At 29.7% G+C, this 23,815-nt stretch overlaps 1 protein-coding gene across 2 annotated transcripts in view; it reads right to left on the reverse strand.

Annotated features, from left to right (window-relative positions):
* Nucleotides 1–23,598, reverse strand: part of LOC123290868 (moesin/ezrin/radixin homolog 1) — a 71,394-nt gene extending 47,796 nt beyond the window's left edge. The window contains exons 1-2 of one of the 2 annotated variants that reach the window (XM_044871217.1): nucleotides 23,467–23,598; nucleotides 23,117–23,172 (exon numbers count right to left, since the gene is read on the reverse strand). In XM_044871217.1, coding sequence (XP_044727152.1) covers nucleotides 23,117–23,128 — 12 coding nt within the window. In that variant the 5' untranslated portion in view covers nucleotides 23,129–23,172; nucleotides 23,467–23,598. Of the gene's footprint in view, nucleotides 1–7,799; nucleotides 8,017–23,116; nucleotides 23,173–23,466 lie in introns of those variants that run through there. The other variant, XM_044871216.1, reaches the window with a different exon arrangement.
* Nucleotides 23,599–23,815: the final 217 nt, after the last annotated feature.

A 23,815-nucleotide genomic window follows, 5' to 3' on the forward strand; every position in this document is an offset into this window, starting at 1 on the left:
CATTAGATTAGACAAAAAGATAACTTAAAACAATCTAAGTACGCCCCCCTCCAATCCGTCCAATTATACTAAAAATACATTTCCATTAAAATTCATTTAATTTAATATACAAAATTGTTAGTTATGTAAAAAAATAAAGAGTAAAATTATTTTAAGTACACATATTAAATATTTTATAACTAACTAACTGTATTATACATTTAACTAAATAATTGATAATGATATTCTATTTATATTCTTTATAAGAATGATGAAAAAACACTGCAAATGAGTGCACTTCAAACTTCTACCCCCATTAACATACGTAAAATTCATTGAAAATTTTTTATTCGATTTTTCACACTGAAACTTCGGGGTTTTCGACAAAAAAAAAAAAAAAAGTATAAATTTTTTCGTTTCAAAGCACGTATACTCAATGTCACAAAAAATGCTCTTTTTAAAACATTCTAAGTGTTACTATTATAACATAACATATGATGCGTACGCTTAGAATGTTTTAACTGTGGCACTTTTTCTGACAGTGAGTGTACATTTGAAAAAAAAATACACACGACTTGACACTTTCCTGTTATAAAAATTTGAGAAGGCAAGGGTTAAAATTTATTTTCTTTATTATACCATGCATATATGTAACATGCAAGGTATACTAAGTTTAGTCCCAAGTTTGTAAGGTTTAAAAATATTGATGCTACGCACAAAATTTTGGTATAGGTGTTCATAAAATCACCTCATTAGTCCATTTTCGGTTATCCGCCCGCCCGTCTGCAAACACGATAACTCAAAAACGAAAAAAAATATCAAGTTAAAATTTTTACAGCGTACTCAGGACATAAAAAGTAAGGTCGAGTTCGTAAATGAGCAACATAAGTCAATTGGGTCTTGGGTCCGTAGGACCCATCTCGTAAGCCGTTAAAGATAGAACAAAAGTTTTAGTGTAAAAAATGTTTCTTATAAAAAACAAAACAACTTTTGTTTGATACATTTTTTCGTAAATATCACTGGCTTAACCATGAGGGCGCAAATTAGGCGTAAATAATATAGTATGTATTATAAAGGAATATCAGTTATATTAGTTATGTATGTGTGACATGTATGTATGTGTAATGCGATAGAGTAATCAACATTGCCTATACATGGTATTTCAACAATTAATTCAGTCAATTGTTTGTTTTCACTTGTTAGAGAAACTTTTAGTTATCATTTTTTGCAAATGGGAATAGAAGTTAAAATCCAATGAAAAAAACTAGTACAGAGCAATGATACATTTTCATGGATGATATCTGTGACACAATCGGGAACGGGAGCAGACGCATATTTAGAATGACTGCAGCGCTTTACAAGCTAAAATCCAGGCAGAGAGTGTATCTTACATGCATATTAAGGCCGTAACATCAAAAATGACTAGATCATAGGTACTGACGAGCAGTTTGCAAGCATTGTCAAGAACCATGCTTCCCAACCACAGGCGAAGTCGTCCTATGCTGGGTTGTCGGACAGTGACGTAAAAGAAAACATTAAAACGGGTGAGTTGGAAAGGGTTATTGTTTTAAAATACAGATTTATATTTTATTTTTTCATTAGACATTAGTCGTTGGATATTTGTAAATAGAGCCTTAAAAAATAATTCGAGTGTATTTTTTTCAATTCTCTTTAATTAAGTTTACTAAACAATATATTTGTCAATATTTAGTTTACGCTGTATGTATCATATTAAAAATCATCAATTATAATCGAGAGACCATGATGTAAATAAATATCGTATACATGATTAAAAGTAAACAAAAACAAAAGGTAATAATAATAAATAAGTGAATAAACAAAGTAAAAATAAAATTCATTGAGTTGAAAAAAATAGCACTCTGTGTCTAGAACTCGAATGGCCTAATTGGTAAGCGCTTGACATGAATCCAAGAAGTCCGGGTTCGAGTTTATTTTTTTCAATTCTCCTTAATTAAAAAATAATTTGTGGTTATTTAGAAAGAGCATTGCCAGAATGTTCCAATAACAGTTTTTACGACTAAAATAACAATTGTTTTTCTCTTGTAAAATGTACATAACTCACTTATGTAGTAAAGTAAACAAATAATTTTCAGAAAATATTCCGAAATCACAGATATTTCAACGAAAAAACAATTTATTACTCAGTGTTGAGATATATGTAAATGAATGAAATATGATAGATACTTTATCATTCATCATCACATGATGACGAACTATTGTCATAAATAAATATCTACATGAATTATTTTTTGTCATTACGTAATGGAAAACTTTTCATTTTAAACAGAAAAGATAATTTTTTTTCATATTATAGAAAAATTTAAGTACTATTGTAGAGTGCAAATAAATTTAACGTTCAAAGGCGATAGAACTTAAAAATGCACACAAAAATCTTTCCATATTTTTTTGGACTTTAAACTTCATTTAATTATCTAATATTTCATTCAATGAGCTAATATTTAATAGCTTCATATTAGTTCCTGATTGTATTAAATTTCAGAACAACTCGATCGAATGTCTTTTGCAAATGCGACAGGTTTTTTTCATAAACAATTAATTATACCAGAAAAATATTTAAAATATTCGTTTAAATAAATTTTATTTAATATCAAAATAAGGATCAAAAAAAGATAAGATATATAGATATATCATTAAAAATTATTATTAATGTATAGAGGTAAGTCGTGTACCTTTAAGCAGTACCACTCCATAGCTTAAATCGAAAAATTTAAATAGTTAAATATTTTTATTTTTCATTGCTACATAGCAAAATTTTATATGTGGGTAATCGACAAATATGATTTATATTAATTTGAAGGTATTTTACCCGCTAAATATATTTGCGGTACTAATTTATTATTACAAAATAGAATGACTTCAACACCTAGTTAACTTGGGAAAATAAAGCTGTACTTACGGTTTTAAAAATTTAATTCATATACAGTTATATAATATGATTATACAAATGAATAGTTTCAACTTTTATCTCTAAAAAAGCGATTACAGACTTTGTCGAAATGTATACGGGGTGAACCATTTTCATCTATTACGGCTAATAGCCCATTTTGTAGTTAACCCAACAAAAAAATCACATAAACAAGTTGCAGGGTTTGATCGGATCCAACTCAAGTCTTGGTTTTCAACCAACTTTGGTCCCATCAATACCCCTGGGTATCCAAATTTCATTTCTCAATGGGAACGTTAGTTTTTAATAAGAAATTCTTACTCTACGGATCTATTTATTAACACTACGAGGCCAAAGCTTACAAAGTTAAAATAATCAGAATAAAAATGTACAAAACATTAAGAACTATTTGACATTACTTTATTCAGAAAACTTCAAAATATATTAAAATGGTTCACTCTGTATGCATGCAGTTCCTTTGCATGTATAGATATTTTTTAAGCATTAAATCTCTAGGATTTTTAGTTAAGCGTTTAATGAAAATGTTAAATTTTTCTTAATGCCCAAAGGTACACGACTTTTCCATACTAACTAGTTTATTCAATGAGCAACCTCATTATATAAAAATATATCAGTAATTCATTTAATTAAATTTATAATTTTAAACAAACTATACTTAATTAATTAAAATCTGCAATGCATATGTTTAGCTTATTTTAACTCTTCCCTTATGTCACCACAATAAATCATATGTACCGTCAAAGAATTCTACCGTCATTCGCTATAGGCTTACGGATAATAAAGAAACATAAATATTAATTCAAGTTTAGACCGAAAAAGAAATGCGTATAATGGTAAAATCCTTTCAATCAAATTGTCCTCAAAATTCTGTCCAGAAAATTCAAGTTTTTGAGATACGGAGAATGAAAGTTCACTAAAAACAATCAAGGTAAAAGCCATCAAAAGAAACCAAGGTAGAAGCCATCATATTTGTGTGTATCTCTTTCTAGCAAAACAGAGTTAAGCATGGAGTTCTTACGGATAACACTATATGACGTCAAATACTTAGTCCAATCTCTCTGTCTTATATCTGTCTAATTAATAGTTTTAAATTATGTATATTCCCTATTTCTACGATATTCTCATGTATACACATATTAATTTATTGGCTATAACAACATATCAGTTATTTCTACATTCGGTTATAGCATTATAGCGACCGGTATAACTGGTAATCGAAAAAAATAGCCCTGGAAAAAGTAGACCCAAAACCAATACCAAAAAAATTAAATAGATCCAGAAAAAATAGAACCAGTCTCAAGCATTGTTTTTATCTATTTTTAAGCCTCGGCCGAGGCAGGGGGGCTGGAAAAATGGAGCGAGAAAATGGGGATGAATAATCGAATGTTTTTAAATATACCCAAGTGGGATATCAAATAAAAGAGCATGACGTGTACATTACAAAACTGTAACTCTTTCAAGGGAATATGGAGGAGGAATGAAAGTGAGGGTGTTGCCCAGCAAAGCAGGTAGTTCACAGCTATTAATAAATATAATAATATAATAAATATAAAAAATAAATTTAAATCTTGTTACATTTGATTATGTCACAATTGATATACTCGACTCGGCAGCTACAATATCACTCTGTCGTCAGACGCTCCGTATAAATTTATAAAAAATAAAACTAGAAAATTAGTTAATACAAGAGCGATTTTCAAATCTTAGTAGTTTAGAATTAATTTCAGGTTAGATTTTAACATCAACTGATTTCAGGTTTTTAAATGTAATTCTAGACTTAAATGTAATTGTAAATCCCAAAGTTTTAACAATAAATAAATGAAACTACTGTAAAAAAACCCTTAAAATTCACATCTCTTTTAAATTTGATAAATTTTTATGTCAAAAGTTTTACTTACCTCTCTTTTTGAGGAATTTCTAATCATTTTTTCAAAACAGCTTGCTTCTGTCATGTTTTTTACTATAGTCCTTTATCTAATTCTCTAGCGAGTTAGATCTTACAACTAAATTCTAAAAGAATTTTTTTCAATATCAACTCAAAACGTGATCGAAATAATTAATGCACTAAATTAAAAATCGTGTTGATAAACGTTATTCTGTAATTGGTATTTTTAATTTTGAAATAGCGTTAATATGTGAAATTAAAAAGCACGTCTTTATAGTGCAATAAAATGAGCATTTAAATCGAAATTTAAATAAGGTATATTATATTTTTTAAGTTTGTTTGAGAATTGTTGACATTATAGGTTATCACATTGCAGGTTTCCACCACATTGGAAAATTGTGTTAAATTATATCTCTTTGAGGTAGACTTTTAGAAAAATTGAAAATGATTTACGACCAATTGCAGCTCTCTACGTTGAGTGGTTAACGACTTGTACAACTGATGCACTAAACCTAAAAATTTCCAACAATCCATCGCTAACGGTACGAGGTTTTCTTCTGGCAACATGCATTTTTCTATTCTTTTACTTCTCCAAATATAAATATAAAGAGGTATATTGTAGCATAATTGTTTATAAATGGGTCCTCTACCGTTGACTTCTTAGGGGAGATTGTTTAACATTGGGACATCTCAGAAACCAAAATTGGCAAAGTTTGAATTAACAACGATTGATAACAACATTTTAAGCTAGGATGCCATGTCCAAGTTTGGAAATCCGATTTGGTCTTTATATTTTACAAACAATTTTGGAAAGCATTATTAAAGAGTTATTTATTGAAATAATAAATAATTTTTACTTATTTTCATAGTTTCTAAAATTTTTAGTGTAAAATTAATTATATTTTTCTAATCATTTTTTACATTAAATGAAAATAGTTAAATTTATTAATGAGGAATTTTTGTGACGTAAGCAATGCCATGCTTTAATAAGTATTTTAATACGCTGTTAAATAACTTGGATGGTTCAAAATCTTAAATTTCGTTTTGAGTTTATGTTAAGGATGTTCTTTTAGGTGCCTCCTAATCCCCCTTCCCAGAAATTTGTATAACTATTCCGTGTCTTGAAGAACATGAATAGACAAGGATATCACATCAATAAACAAGCCGTGGGATGGGTCTGGTGCGACCTTTGAGGTTCACACGAATAACTTCCCATAGTATAATAAAGAGTTATTTAAAACAATTTTAATTTTCGACTCTTTTTTCGAAAATAAAATACACACACACACACATACTTCTTTTCCAAATTGATGTTATTGCATTGTCCTAATCATGAAACGTAAAAATATGTTGAAAATTTCGATTTCGAAAATCGGACTCATTACAATAACTTCCTATACTGGGAAGTTAAAAACATCTAAGTAACAATTAGAAGCATTTAATAAGGGAGAAATATAACTTTAATTATAAAAGCCTGTTCCCCTTGAGTTTCTCTCTTTTTACTCTTACTTTTGATTTGATTAAAGACGTAAAAAAATAGAGATTTTTGTTTAAAAATACCTTATTGACCTCTATTTGACCTAGAAAAGTTCTCACAAAACCTTGACAAATTATATCTTCTTCAAACAAAAAATTTAACCTTCACAAATTTATAGATTCTTCAAAATAATACCTGTAACTAAAATAGAAGAATTTTTAAAATTTTTTTCAAAGGAAAATGACTAAATTGCAACAATACAGACGTGCATTTTGAAAAATGCTGAAAATGTTTAAATAAAATATATCTGATTTTGTCTAAATTTGGAAAATACGCGGATCTCGCAAAATAAATTTTCGAAAGATTGAGACAGAGGTAATATTTTAAACTTTTCTTTCTGAGAATATGGATTCAATTGAGTTTTCAGAAATACAGCCAGGAATTTATTTAAGTTAAATTTTTTAAAAACACCAAGTAGAAAATTCTAGAATTACTTTTTATTATTAGTTTCCACATTTGAGATAGAGCTAGGTTTAACCTTTATCTTATAATTTAGGAATTTTTATTTTGTGGTTTATTTTAAATTTGGAATTTTTAAAACAAAATTTCCTGTAATATTAATCAATAATTTTTTTCCATTAGTCACAATCGAATTTTTCCATTAAATTAACCCGTATAAAAATTGAATCAAAAAATAGATTCTTTTGCCCTTGCTCAATAAGTATGTTCCATCCTTTGCACAACAGTAAAAAGAGAACAGGTGGCATTCTGGATTTGAAAGATTATTATCAAAAAAATGTAAAACTTTGCATGAATTAAAAAATAAAAATAATAAAAAAAATGTAGAAAAATGAGAAGTGTTTTAAGTATGTCAGGTGCATTTCCCTTAGCCTACTACTTTACGATGCAGAACAATAGGAAAGTATACATAGTTGCATTTAAAAAAAAAAATGCACATCACGGAATGCACTGGAACAGTGAGTAGGACACGAAACAACACAGTCAGTTATAGTTGTTATAATAAACGTTTTTATTTTAAATATAAAATCGTTATACTGGACGTTAAATTTGTCGATGCAGAAGAGTTTATTTCATATTCTGTCTTTCTCACCCACATTATAAAGTAATTATTTTAACGCAGTCACTTAGTTGTAGGGTAATCTATTGCTTATTGGACGGAAGCCAAACGAAAGAATATCACCTGTTGTGTGATGAAGTTTCTCTTTTTGAACAAGTAGTAAACGTTAAATGTATTTTTTTAAGCATAAAGATTCTACAAAATTTATCATTTTCTTCATTTATAATGGCAATTATTCTACCTCTGACCATCCAAAGTACAATAGTACAGTTAAACCTTATGTAATTTCTAAAATAAATTTCAGGGTCATTGTTTAAAAGATAATTAACCATTAACTTGTTGATCAAACTCCACTTATAATTAATTTATAAAATCAAATCTTTCAAGAAATCGGGAAAATAGCGTTCTTAACCGGTATTCTTTAATTACTCACCATTTTCCCACTGGCCACCATCCTGCTGATTATAAGAAATCACACACAAAAATAAATACACCCAAAAAAAATTAGCAACTCTCACAAAGTCTAGAAACACTTTCTTCGAAAATCAAATCGCTGAACGCTTTTTTTAACGGACAAATTTTATTACACACTATATTTTATGAAAAGTAGTAAGTCAGTTACAAACCACTAAACACAACATACTGAGTCAGATATACCCATTGCTTAAGCACCACTCAACACTACTCTCAGACGACACCAGTCCCAGTAAATTAAAACTCAAGGTTATATTGAATCCGCAAGCGCACACATTATAATATCAAGAAATACAATGGGTAGGTATATAAAATAAATATTATATTATATGGTAATATTTAAACCAATCAGCGCACGGTGTATCTTCAATATTGTATTCAAGTAAATAATGTTTAAAACATTGAATTTTTTTCTGACTAAGAATTGCTGTAATATTATGTGTGTTGTGTATCAGTAATTCATGAGTAATTCAATTTTATTTTAATTGATAAATGGGTTAGCGTTACTTATGGACCAAAAATTATAGAAGACACGCAAGGTTATGAGATTCGTAGAAGTGATTGGACAGTTCTATACCTTGAGAGCATCATCATTCAAACTGACGAAGCAACTGCGGAAGTTAGTGCAGAATCAATAAAGCAAAGGACGCCTTCGCGATGCTTCAGTCTGGAGGATCTTATTAAGCAAGTATGATCCTTTTTGGAACCAATTAAGTTTCTCTCGAACCCTTCTTTTGCATCATATTTTCTTTATTCCACCAATTCTTTCTCAAGAAAAATCGAAAAAAGTTCAATTATACTTTGTCACAGCGAAAATAACATTGCTTTAAACTGAATCTAACGACGCTCGAGACGTAGTTAACGTTTAAAGAACCCATAAAAGTGCAACGACGATCAAGAGGAAAGAAGAGAATATAAAAAAGCACTGGCAAAAAACAAAGCCCATGATCAGAAAACTCTTACGATAGCAAATGTCAATTGATGTCCTGTAATCCACTTAAGAATTCAAGGTAATTATTATTGTTTATCTTAAAACCCATCAGCGAACGGCGTTTTGCTTTAATATTGAAGTATCAATTATATTTTAATGGGCATAGGTTAAATATTGATAGATAAAGAATTAGAGAAAACAATAGGTGTTAAATTTGGAGTATAAATAACTGCACCGCGACTATTCCGTCTGTTGTATCTCATAATATAAGGATCTGGCATTGTGGAATCTACGAAACCTACCATAAAACGCAAACCAAACGATAGGTAACAAATTAGTTGAAAAAGTCACGTGAGTCAGAGTCACGTGAATATAACCAACACCAAAATGGCCTTAATGTTTCAGATAAAAACATTTGGGTCATTTATTTTGAAAATATCTTGGAAGGAGTCGCCTGGAAAGCTACTTCAAGATTAATTCCCGTGTTTTAAAGCAAAAACTACTATTTTTGTATTCTGACACAAGTGAAATTTACAAAATTTAAAAAAAATCCGGTACGGAAACTTAAAATCGCATTTGAAACATATCTAAGAACACTTTCCATTAATTTATACCTTTTTCCTTAAAACCTTTTTCAAACTGAACCGATTTTGATGATCATCGATAATTTTTTAGTTTTTTTTTGGGTAAGCTAAGTTAGGTTATATTGGATGTCCACAAAGGACACACTTAGGCTATAAAGGCCATTGTGATTATATGTGTTTTACCACCTTTCCCGCTGACAATTTCATTTATCAACTCCTTAATTATTTTCAGAGGCTGAATGCACCTCCTTCATGCATATACCATACACTACACGAAGTCATCAAAAACATTAATTATATTTATTTTTATTGTGTCGGCGGAAATCGAACCCGCCACCCTAAGCATACCGCGAACGGAATTGACTATGCCTTAACCAACTTGGAAACTACGATTGATTAACATGGCTCCTAAATGCTCTCCATTAAATTACCTATCGAAGGAAACAAAAAAAATCAAAATCGGACAACAAACCAACCCCTACGAGTTCATTTAGATAATAGACTACTAGCTCATGCTAAAATTTTTCGGTTGAAATGACCCACCACAGATCATGTAGAAAAACATTATCCTATATGTAAAAGTGACTTTAAACACCATGGCGTCAATTTTGCGCGGTACATGTGAGTACGTGTGAGAATATGAATTTCACACCCTTTGATGTCTCACCCCTGCACCAGCAAATATGTACGGCGTTGCTTAATAATAGCTCTGTACTCTTCGCATAAGTATTCGAAGCGAATTACATAAAAACCTACAGAAATAAATCCGGTAACTGTACGGCATTTATGTAATTTGCTTTGAATACTTATACAGAGTTATTATCCAGCAACACCGTACATATTTGCTCGTGCAGGGGTGAGACATCAAGGGGTGTGACATTCATATTCTCACCTGTGCCCACCTGTATCGCGCAAAACTGACGCCATAGGCTTGTAGTATATAACAATAGACCATTTTCTGTATAAAAGCAAGTAAATTATGGGTCTTATAATGATCCAATCTATAATCATTATGGGACAACATGCGTTTTCGAGTGTAAATATTTTACTATCAATCTCTAGGAAAACAATCCCGAAAAATAAAGCCTTTTGACCTTTGTGGCTCTTAAGTTTTATTTAACCTTTCACCAAGTAAAATATCGCAAACTTTAGCCTGGGATTATTTAAATAGAGTACAACTAATTGTTTAGATAAAAGATTTTGAAGTTTTTTGAGCTGCAATATTTAAAACACACATTACGTAATGTTTAAATCACTTCGCATGGATTAAATGTATGAACAGAAACTTTTGTTAAAAAAATTATTTACAAAGTTGAACTATCCGCCCGTCTGTATATCTATGTATACCTATCATGTGTAACGAGGCATAAACACAACAGACAAGCGATGCCCTGTGAAGAGCGTATATTTGTGTATCTATCTCTTACATGCACCTGTAAATGTTTCAATAGATAACCACTAATTTATTTATTATTAATAAAAAATAAACTATATGTGAATGGTTTGAGTTTTTGTAAATATGTATATATTTTTTTAAGTTAACCAAAAGTTTAATAATCCGTTACAAACGCTTCAATAAAAACGTTTAAATTACGCTTACTATTAACACAGTTAACTAATAATTATGGTTCAAAGGTCGTTGAAATTAATAAGTTAGCTCGTATCATGTTTTTCTTATGTGAATGTTTAGATTATCGAATAACGTGTAGGTAAAGAATTGTTTTGGTAACAATGCACAATCATGGCTCATACTTTTCTTGGGTATTAAATGAAACCTTGTCTTTTTAGGATTCCGTTCATTTTTCTATCTATTTGGCATAGGATACTTTCTTTCTTTGAAAGTACCTCGCATATTTAACAGGGCAATATTGTCATCCTGATCAACAATCCAAATAAGACAAACCCTCTAAAACTATTCATTTCGCAATCACAGCCCTAAAATATCCAAAAAAAAGAATTTTGTATTTCCAAATAAATAGGCTATTGTGGCAAAATACATGTCACTTCAGGCATTTAACATTCTATAGTCTATAATATCGTATATAAAGGCAAGAACCATCTCAATCCATTCATTTAGGAGTAGGTGCCAAGGTCAAAAGAGTTTTACGTACTTTAACATAAATTGAAATAATTTTTTATTAAAGGAGTGATTAGCTCAAGAAATAATTATTTATCTAGACAAGGATGTGTTTATAATTTTTTTTCGAAATATCTTCATTCCCACAAATTCGAGAAAACTAAATAATAATTATTTTTCTCCGATTCTGATAATATTCAATTTGTAAATTCATTTTGACTCAAAAATTACAAAAATCCACTCAAAAATTTGATTTGAATTACAAAAATAATTGGCTATATGCATATTAATCGAATCCGTATTTGCCTGCTAGCGAGGGTGTAGATGATTTATCTTAATAATTACAAACCTGGTATCACTTTTGAGTGAATTTTCGTTTTTCTAGTGAACAAATTGTCTGTGTAAACGATTTTTTTTGGATTCGGTGTTAAAGATGAAAATTTTAATCATCATTTATTTGGGTCATTTGGAACCAAAAGTTGAAAAATACACTTAAAAATTTGATTTGAAAATAACGTGTTTGATCAGGATAAAAATAACGTCCTATATCTAGAATCAAAGCCAATATTAAAAGAGAGGGCCTTCACAATTTTTTGCTCAAAAATCTACTTTTATCTCTATAAAGAATGCATGCACCTAAATTAAGAGATTCTTAACCTTGAAATAGATAGGGAAAATAAAACAAGACCTAAAATTTCGAACCGATACAATCTGTCCATTCGAATTTCGAAAATGAAACCTTCTTTTACTGAATTCAAATAGTTTTGAATTGATGAAATTGAAAAAATAACTTCTATATTATAATGTGAAAATACATTTTTGGTGTCAAATCAAACCGGAAAAGAACTGGTACATTTTCGACACTTGAAATAGTTTATATTTATTATTAACTATTATAATATTATGTATAACTTCGTTGAATATGTGATACCGGATGTTCTCTGGTTAAAAAAATATATCAAAATGATTAGACATATCTCAAAATTGCAAAGCAATTAGTTAAGATATAGAATTAGGAAATTCTTTAATTGACCAAGAACGGGAAATTTTCAATTGAAATACTTCTTTCTTTATGATCCCGATGTTGGTGAGAGTTTACCAATAACCTAGTAAGTATCGAAGTAAAAAGATATAACGTGAAATTTTAATTCGAAAACAGAACTCCGCATATTTTGTAGGCCTCTTCACGATTTCTGAGCAGTATATAGTCAATTTAATATAATTTGACCGTATTTGAGAAAATCTGTCACACAACACCTTAATAAAATTAGAATTCGGACTTTCTTTTTTAAATATTAATAAAAAGTACTAATCTGAGTATAAAAAAAAAGACTTTTTAAGTGTAAGTATTTTGTCAAAGAATATTGTAACGTTGCTTATTCAACCGGTTTTATTTCGTTTATATAAGATGTCACAAAAGTAACGAAACGACCCATGTACTTTCCAAAGAAGCATTATTTTGAAAAATGATTCAAACAAGTTTCAAGGATCATAAAAGATGAACATGCAAAGCCCTGTGATAGTTAATTTCGAAATTTCAAATGGGAACCCCATTGTTGTCAATTCGTGTAAAGATTTTATTCGAAATGTTCATTTTGTAAGCCGAGAGAATTAGATAACGTTTTTTTTTTTTTTTTTAAATGGCTCATAACAGAGTATCCGCCTATCTGTTACTTTATAGATATAATTTAACTTTTGATTTATGCCGTAATTATTCGGTTTTTAATACCTTTTAAACGAATTGGCAACAAAAAATTGCAATTTCAATTGGAAATTTTAAATTGATTTTGGCGCCGGAAGTCACGAGAAAATCAAAAGCGAGGTGAAAGAAACAGCATAAAAACCACGATCTTTCCCGTCACACATTTTATTTTTAGTTTACCTCCTACTGGAAAAAAATCATTCAAAAATCGGTAAAAATTTGCGTAAGGAGCCATATCTGGAACTCATGACCTTAAAATGACCTTTAGTTGGCAGAAAATTGTGATTGTGATGTACTCTAGCTACAACTTTTGTCTGAAAACTTTTATGACCTGATTCCTAATTTCAAAGCTAGACTCAAGGAAACTGAAATTGCCATGTTGAATTTAATTTTCGGACCTAAAAATTGCCATATCTCTTTTTCCTCACCTCGGAGAGCAAACTGACCCAACAAATTCGTGATTTGTGCACAAAATAACCCCTTAGAAAAGTATTTTCAGCCATTCGCAAAAAAAAATTAACAAAATCTACCAGGTAATACCAAAATAATACTTCTCTGTAAAATCGTTGGACTCTTCCGTTACTTTTGTGACACTGTGTATACATATTTTAATGAAACAACAATGGAATGTACATTTTTTTAAATGTAGATAATCTAGCACGATAAAAGGTAACTTTGATACCTACACACTTAAATCTATTACTTGTCATTATAATCATCATAAATAATTAATTATATTTGAACAACATTTTTATTTTTAGCCACTGAACTAACAATTCACAAAAAGTAAAATATTCAATCATATTTAAATTTAAAATAAATATTGTACACATTATTCGAACCTATAGGCATAATAATATAAATACATCAAGAAATTAAATATATTTGTTTTTAATGAAGCCATGACATCAAGCTTTTACGATTCATTTGCCTGGTATGGTGCAGTAATCAGGATACAAGATTACTATCCAAGAGACTTTGGTGCCAATTTGTTTTTTAATTAATAAGAATTTTGAGTTGTTATTATTTAATGAATGAATATTGAAAAACTGGCCCTTCCTCTGTACCCCTATTTTAATTTTTTATAATATGTGCCAATTATAATTTTGATCCAGTCAGAATACGTAAAATTCATAAAAGAAACTAGACAAAAAATAAAATTTACCCTATGATTCAAAATTCCAATCGAGGATAGTCTATGAATGCTTCGAGAAACTGAATCGTCTGGCACTAAATAACACAGTCAGGCTGATGTGGGTGCGGGTCTATTCTGGTGTTAAAGGGAATGGAGCAGCGGGCTTGACAGACATCATCTCAGACGCTTCTTTCATCTGAGTCATTCTCATAGCAAGATTTTCCGTAATTTACCGAATCAAACAATGGCTACGGCAAACCCATCTTGGAACTTTGCGCAGTTGCTACAGCATAGTTGAGAAGGGTGATGGGAAATTTGAAAGGACACTATCGATTGAACTTTCATCGAGTCACTCTGCCGTTAAAGGAAATGACGCAGCGAACTTGACACGAGAGAAGCCGTCTCAAACGCCTTTTTCACCTGACCCTGTCATTCCCATAGCAAAATGTTCCTTAATTTACCGAATCAATGAATAGGTACGACAAGTTAATCTTAATTACTGGGACTTTGAACTACCACCTTCGTAACATAGAGAACTCTGACGATAAAATCTCAATGCGTGTTATTTGCACCAGTAGAAACCTGCAAAGCTGTCGGCTTTCTGCGTTTCGTCTGGCCTCAACAAATTCCTAACTTCATCTGTTTAAAACAGCACCTCTTACCCGGAGACGTCTCGCCTTTGGGTGGCCGATTGTTCTCAAATAGGGCAAGGAGGATATAGTTGTTCTAGGTCCTAGGGATCAATTTGCGAACGGAACCCTAATTTTGTAGAAAATAAAATGTAGCCCATGATATCTGCTGAAAATTTATCATTCTATAGTCGAAAAATTTTTTAAAATGATAACATGTAGCGGAAATGACTCTCCTGCATCAGAGAGCTCAGGAGCATCTAAAACATAACAGGGTATGTTTAGGAGGATCAAATCTATCTTAGCAAATGATTTTTAGAAAATTCAACGGGTATATAAAATCATATCCAATTGTTTGCGTCCTCCTTATAGTATTTTATATTTTTATTTTATTTAACATTCATTCATCATCCATATTCATGTGTAGGGGTACACTGATATTATTCTGCAATTTTTTTTTATTTTTATAAAATCATAGTTATTTTAAAATATTTATTAATAATATTAATAATAATATAAACAAATTTTTAAATTAATATTAAATAATTTTAGTTGCTTAACATAAAATCTTCACCTACAAGTACACAGTGAATAAGTCAGAAAAAGAACATTTGAGGTAAGTATGTTAAGTAACACATATGGGCATATCCGTCGGAAAAAAATTCGCATTCGATTACTATGCATATTTTCGTTCAAAAGGCGTCGCTTAATCAAGATCAAGAGTTTGGTAGACGAAAAGTTGGTCCAATTTCCATTAAATCATTTTTTTTTTGACAACGATAAAAGGTTTATTTTTTAACCATATCAGTCAACATGGTCTCGTGTTTTTTTCGTAAAGCTCAACGTTTCTGAGATATTTACAATAATTTCAAATAGTTCATAGGAAAAATTTCAAATTTCAAAGCTGAAAAGTAATGCTAAAACTTACAATTTTTGAACCAAAATCCTAAAAGAAACTTTGAAATAATCTGTATTCTTCAGGACTTTGTTAAAAAACTTTAAAATTTTTTAAAAACGGGATAAGTAGTAAGTGATTACTACATTCGTAGTTATTTTACTTGATCCAAAGCAGTCATGATCTTTTAAATTTGGTCATAAAAAGGAAAAATACACATTTTTTGGCAACAATGAGTTAAGTGATGTAACATTAACTCTTTTTATCACTTGTAATATACAGTATAACTACTAATTTTTCGATTACCTCGAGTTAAGTTAAGGGATCGTCAAGGATCAAGAAAACTTCTTTATATCATTGATAGAAATATGATGATTTTATTTGAAGACGTTCGTTAGGAAAATATAATATGTAATATGCAAAATATGAACAACAGATTTTACCAACTGACACTTAAAAGCAAGTGTTTGTGACGCTAAAATAAATTACATTATAATAAACTGTTTTAAATAAAATTAAATTAAAAAAACCTCGAAACATTTTTATTTTATTTTGTTGATTTAGTTCCTTTATACCTGACAGCGAAGAAATATCATTTTATGTTTGAGTCAATTTACATGTTTGGCTTTGTGACTTTTGTTACATACAGTGTGTCTGACTTTGAGTGTACCGCCCTCGTATTATGAAATAGAGAGAAATTTAAATCTTTCATAATTTTTGCGATGTAATTTGAATGACAGGAAGCCACGAAATTATAGCTGCAGCTCAAATCTTACACCATTTAAAACACCTCTTCAAGTAGTAAATATTGCAACAAAATATACTTAATTCTTTCTCTCTATTCCAAAATTCGAGAGCAGTCACACTCCAAGTGAGACACATTGTATATGAGTAAAGATTTAAAACCCAAAATGTTTGAAGTATCTAAGATAAATACTCATTTATAAAATATTCAACATTTGCAAATTGTGATTAATGATACGATACAGAATGGTTATTACAATAACGTATACCAAAGTGGAAAAATTTTTTTCTTACTTTTTAGATTCATTAAAATTTTTTTCTTGTATATTGTGTTAATTTTCTCTATTTTTTTTTTTTTTTTTTTTTTGCACTACACAGTTTGAAAATCATTTCGTTAGGCATTTATATACGAAGTAAGAAGTTTTTATAGACATTCTTATGTATAAAACAAAGAGGGAATATACTATGTGTGATGCCCGCTGTATCGTACGTGTACAACTTCAAATGATGAGACTGATCAGCTGTGTTCATGTATACACATATACAACTACAGACATATACAACATAAGAACTCTTCTTACTTCATATATTATAAATCCCTAACGGGATGGTTGCCAAACTGTATAGCTCATTTACCTTTTCAAGCCCTTTTTACTAATCCTCAACGCACTTACACTTGAAATCGCTTTCATTATCTACTATGTTAAGATCGGTTTCCCTAGCAGCTAGCTTTAGCTGCTGAGGTCACTATCGTGCCGACTCGTCCTTTTAACAAATAACAGGGTAAAACACCATTTTGTTTTGCTTGAAGCTCTCTTATTTATGTCGTACCGATGGCTAGGTATTTACTTCTACGAGATAATTTTATCAGAAGAATGAAGTAGCATGTCATCCTTCTAGTTACAGTTCGGGTGGGTAAATATGTTCTACTACTTTACTACCCATTCGCTATCCAACTTTTAACTATGAGCGAGGTTGACTTTGCAGCATTGTATCCAGCTAACATTTGATTGGCTAATCACATCCAGGTGTATCTGTATCAAGATGGAACTCCCAGCAAACAAAGGATACAAAAATAAGGAAAATTTTAAGACTAGGTTGAACGACGTACTTTGTTAAAATCTTCATTTTTTATCTCTAGATTTTTTTGTCCGGCACGCCGTTTTTCTTAAAAAATCTAAATACATCAAAAAAATGAAAATTGACACTAAAAACATCATTTTTAACAATCAAGCCATGGTTTAATTTTTTTTGCCAGCATCGTAACTATTCGACGAATTTTTTTGCTATAAAAATAGTAATTTTGTGACAGGAAAAAGGACACACGACTCGCCTACAGTCTACAGTTGATGATACTTAAAGAATTATATGCAAAATTCCAAATCTCTAACTCAATGCAAACTAGTCTAAATTTTAATTACAATATTTATAGGATACAAAATTCAAAGTACATTTAAAAGCTTCTAATAAAATAGGAGTAGAGAGTAGACAATTTATGAACACCATTATGTATATAAAATCTAATACACATATTAGAACAACGTCTTTTGTATAATGATTACGTCATTGCATCTGCTTTTATCTTAGATAATAAATATGAATAAGTGAAAAAATTTATTTTTATAAAGATTATTGTTTACTTTGATTACACAAAATAATTTTTTTATAAAATTAGATTTTTATTTTTATTTAAAATATTGAAGATGAAATTTCCTTTTAACCTGTCACCAATTCACCATGTCTCGTCTCTTCACTTCATTGAATTAAATGAAAATTTGCATTTTGTCTAACTAGTAAAACGTTTCGATATATCGATTGCAAGTAAATATTATTTATTTTTTTAAATTGGTTTAAAGTGTAAAATTGGTAAACCAGCTTTCTAAAACTGAAATTTGGTGGGCTATGTATTTTCAAAACTATCGTATAGATGAGAAACAAATTTGAAATCTACACAATACTCCTTGTCAATGTGTTTTTAATTTTACGTAGGCAAACTGGCAATGGCCCCATGAAAAATTTGCCCCAAGTTTTTAATATCTAGAAAACTATTACTAGCATTTGTCATAGAAATCTAAACATCATAATCAAAAATGATTCTTTGTAGATTTCAAGGAAGGAAGCTGATTAAACTCAAAAAAATCGACTCATTGGACAAGCGGAATAAGCAAGAATACCCCTGGATAAATTGAAAAAGCTGATACCTGTTGTTTCGTGCCGTGTTAGGCCGGTAAATAAAATTGAAATAGTCTGTTTGTTTTTAATGGTCAGTGCCTACGTACTTATTCATTAGAGAAAACAGGTTCCAAGGAAACATGACGTTCGCATTTCATTCAAATTCTGAAAGTTTAAGGGGATAAGGAGTTGAGTAGTCAGTCGATCCTTATGTTTTTAATCAATTATTTAATGTCAAGGTTAGTTAAGAGTTTAAATATATTGTTATTATGGAGAATATATATGGTGGGATGCAGTACCAAGAATACAATGCCCCTTGATTCTTTCTCTAGTTTCTCGATAGATATTGCTGTTTATGAGATAGCAACTATATGCAGACAAAATTTACTATCTATAAGGCAAGCAACGTAGATAATGATTATCAACGAGCATTTGTCTTCAAGTAAAGTAAAACAAGATTCTTTTACTGTTTCAAAGTACAAAATGCTTTTACTATTCATTTGTTTACAAGTTGGCTATCTTTTTATGTAGATTAAATCCAATTCCACATAAATCATTATAGGTGGGTAATATTTTGAGCAAGTTTACAAGATGCACCATCATGTACCCCGGTTCAAGGAACGTTCTCTACCAAGGGTACATTGAATTAGGTACGCAATAAATTATACATTTACTTTTATTTTTTTCCTTTGTTTTAGGACACCGTGTATAGATTAGAGTAGTAAAAGAAGAGAAAAAAATCTAATTCCCCGAGTCAATAAAAATATTGTCGAAGCTATTTGTAGTATTCTAAAGTAAACTACAAAGACTACATGTTGAAGAGAGAACCTTCAGATACAACCAAAGTGATACAATTCAAAGTGACCCTTCCATGGCTCAAACGTTTTTATCGATATTTGCTTAGTATTATTTTTTAAAAATACATAGTGTGAGGAATAACAGTGCTATATACAGAGATAATTTTCATTGTAATATTTTTGAAATATAAAAAACACATAAAGCTACATTTTGAAACCATGATACTACATTCTACCCCCTTCAATAATGGTAATTTTAATTTAATACGAATTCCAGAATTCAATTAATCGGCGCGTTATGAATAGAAAGAAAATAATAATTAATATTATGATCTACATCAAATAAGATAAACGGGAAAAATGTATTTACAAAACAAAACAAAAAAATATTTATTGAAACAACTTTCACTCTAGAAATCAAAAGTGCACTAAACAACTATTTTTTTTTAAATACTTGATACCATTTTTGATTTACACACGAGAATTTATTATGGTGACTTCAACATTTTTTTTTTACGCAGAATTGATACTAAAGATAAAGTCGAGTTGATCGTAAACCTTCTCAGCTAACATTTAAAGTTCAATTTGTATTTTATAAATAACAAGATGTATTCAAATTTTAGCGCTTAGCACACATTCATTTTTATTTATGTAGATGCATATACACTCTTTCAGCCTTGCTAGATCTTCCAAGAATTGTAATTTGCTTGTAATTTCGGTCCCATTTAAAATTTGTGATCAATATTATCGTTATATAATTAAAATGGAATACACACGCGTATAGTAAGAATGTAATACGTATGATAGCTAGGTAAACATACGCTGGGCAAAGGGGGCGCCCTACCTAGACACTATATGATAGAAAAAAGACAAGAGTATGTTGGATCGTTACGAATTCTGCTGATCGAGGGACTCAAATCTAAAGAAATTTAACAAGCCGTGGGGGTGGGTCTGATACGATCCTTGAGGTCCACACGAATAAATTCCCAGTATAATAAAGAATTATAAAAAATAATAATAAAAACTCGATCTACTCGAAACGACTTGACCGAATATTACGAAATTCTTTTCGAGTCATATTGTCGTTAATACGCTTCGATCGACATCTCAACGGCGCCGATACATTTTTCTCTTCGCGCGTGCGATATATATACATATGTGATTACGTACACACACACACACACACACATACATCTTCTCCAAATTGGTGTTAATGCCTTGTCCTAACCATGAAACATAAAGATATGTTGAAAATTTCGATTTCAAAAATCGGAACCCAGTATACAATAAGTTCCTATACTGGGAAGTTATAAAAAAGTCATTGCTTGATAGGTCATTTTACACTAAAATAATGGTGAATATATTATATCAGAGCCGTATCTCCTCGGAATGAGGAAAAAAGAGAATTCATTTAAAATTGTGTTGCAGATTAGTAAAATTTATGGCATATCGAAATTATACCTGACTAAAACCATAAACTTGAAACATTTAAGTGGAGTATATGTCTCTCATAAGATTTTTCCATAAAATTTTAAAGCTTTGGTACCTACTACATTAATTTTTAATCTTTTCCAATTTGTTTATTGTTTTACCAGCTTCAGCAACGTCATTATATTAGTTTCAAAATAATCAATCCCTTATATTTGAAAAGACGAGTTTTTAGCAATTTTTGCACGCAGTAATTTACTTTTCAAGTAATATCTACTGCAATTCACACTTTCAAAAAGTTAAACCAAAACACCATTATTTATTTATAAGAAAAGTGTAATATTCAATATAAAGCAAGAAACTCGAATAATTTTGGCGAAAAAATATTTCATAGTAAGGCTGCCTTTCAATGTGTTAACAATTGAAATATTCCTTACATCATGCTTGATATAAAGCAATATCCACATTTGCGAAGGAACCGAACCTACGAACACTTACATACTAGACAAGTACTATTTTCCCTGAAGATCTAAATTGACAAAATAAGTTGTTTAGATAAGCAATCACTCGAAAAAGATATTGTTTGTTTGTATATAACTCTAATACGATTCATTGTTATGACTCTAAAATCGCAATAGCATCGCAATAATATGTGTTTAATAACAGTCTTGCTTGAATACATACATTCCATTGCTGTTTTTAAAAAGCTGTATTTTATTTATACAAAATTTTCTATACAATCCCGGTAATCGGAACACCCTTGGTTTTTACTTAGTCCCGCTTATCGAGACTCTACTGTTATTACATACATTAAATTTACCGCCAAAATTATCTGAGTCAATTCCAATAATGAAAAATTCGTAACGCATGAATTTCCTTCGGCAATTCCTAATAAGTACACTGATTCTATTTTAAAATGGATATTAAAAATTGGCAAAGCATTTTACGCGCACCTAATAAAAAAATAGTACATAGTACATATTTTCTGTACTTAGTAGGCTAAGGCAAGTGTAAATTTTTTGGAAGTGTTTGCAACAAGTCAAAAATTTGTGCAGAAGTAATCCAACCTTGAGAAAGGGCGCTATTAAAAAAACAACGCTTTTTAAGTACGGTATTCGGCAAATTTTTAATTGCAACACCACCTTAAAATTGATGAAATAGAAATTTTTTTTATTATATTCTGGTAAGAAGGCAAATCAATAACAAATACGAAGACTATCCGGGACCAAACAAAACGGATATCCATTTTCCAACACCCTGAAATTTTCAATTTTTGATGTGACGTGCTTTTGTCGAGTTCAGATAAGCATTTCTTTATGTTTTAATTCCTCTTCTTGTTAGATGATGGCGAAATTAAAAATTTACCGAGCGAAAAAGTGCATCTTACTGAATAAAGTCCGTTCTCAGTGTTGTTGAACGGCCTAAGAATTCCGTGTACACAAATATAATTTTTGGATGTCGAACTTTTCTCGAGTAACGGACAAAATATTTTTGTATTTGTTTTTTATTTTTCTTCTTATTAGAATTTCAAAAAAGGATATTCATCAATTTTAAACTAGTGGCATGTTTAAACATTTTACGGCTATCTAATTAAAAAGCGCGGCTTTCTCAATAGCATCTTTGCTCATTATTGTTGGAGTATCTAAAGACTTCGTCTACATAAATTTTTAACTTGTTGCAAATAATTCCAAAAAATGTATGCTAGCTTTATACCTATAACTGAAAGTTCATAGAACGTGCTTCTTATGGAGTACACAATCAAAAACTAAATAAAAAATATTAAATAAATTTATAGAACAATATAAATATAACACTAGATGCATATTTTCAATATTGGAAATTGGCAATTTTAAAACTGCGAGCAACATGTCAAAAAGAAACGTGTCTAATCATAAATATTAAGAGTCCACCCTATATGCTCTTTACACTATAAATTATAAAATTAATTTTAATGTGCATTCAAAAACTGAACTAATGAATAAATTTTTAAAAGTATATTTTAAACCATAAAATAAAAGCAAACGATTAATTAATCTAATCTTTTGATTAATTACAAAAATGTTTACAGCATGTGAATATTTATATGAAAAAAAAATCATTTAAGAAATATTATGCTATATAAAACAAATGAATCGTTTACTAAATATTAATTTTTTTGTGTAAAAACAAATGATAAACGTACCGATTTAGGCATCTTGGTGACTTTTGTTTTTACTTCAAATAGAAAATAAAAACCACCTGTAACGAGAAAGAAAATATTTTACTAATTACAATATCATCAATCAACCTACAAATTATAATTAACAAGTACTTCACAAAAGTTTTCAAATTTTTAAAACAAATGAAATATAAAAATGTTTCATATATGAAAAACAAGTGACTACTTGTCTGCATATTTTTTTTATTTCTTGAAAACGAAAAGAACTTTATTTGCACCGGTGTGTGGTATGAAGGTCAAAATGTCTGATATTTTCATAAAAATTATAATAATAAATACTAATTAAAGTAAAATAATGGTTAATTAATACTCACTAAATAATAAATATACTTATAATTAACAATTCACTAATTTATAAGCTACATTAAGTAGTACAAACAAAACTAGGATAATATAGAGGTGCACACCCTGGCAAGTCAACTTACAGCGTGACAACTCACAACTTATATTTTATCATTCTACCAACTGATATTAGGCCATAATTGTATTTACTTTATGTTGGTGCCATAAACATGTAAACTTAAAACGTAAAAAAGGCGGGTTGTTTGTATTTAAATTATATTTAAATTAAAATTTATAGTTATTTTAAACATAAAAATCATCTCTTACTACATTCATTATGAATGTTTTGAATAAATTCTTAATTTATATTTTTATAAAATA

The sequence above is a fragment of the Chrysoperla carnea genome, chromosome 1 (genome assembly GCF_905475395.1).
Source record: "Chrysoperla carnea chromosome 1, inChrCarn1.1, whole genome shotgun sequence".
In the NCBI taxonomy this organism is placed as follows: domain Eukaryota; kingdom Metazoa; phylum Arthropoda; class Insecta; order Neuroptera; family Chrysopidae; genus Chrysoperla; species Chrysoperla carnea.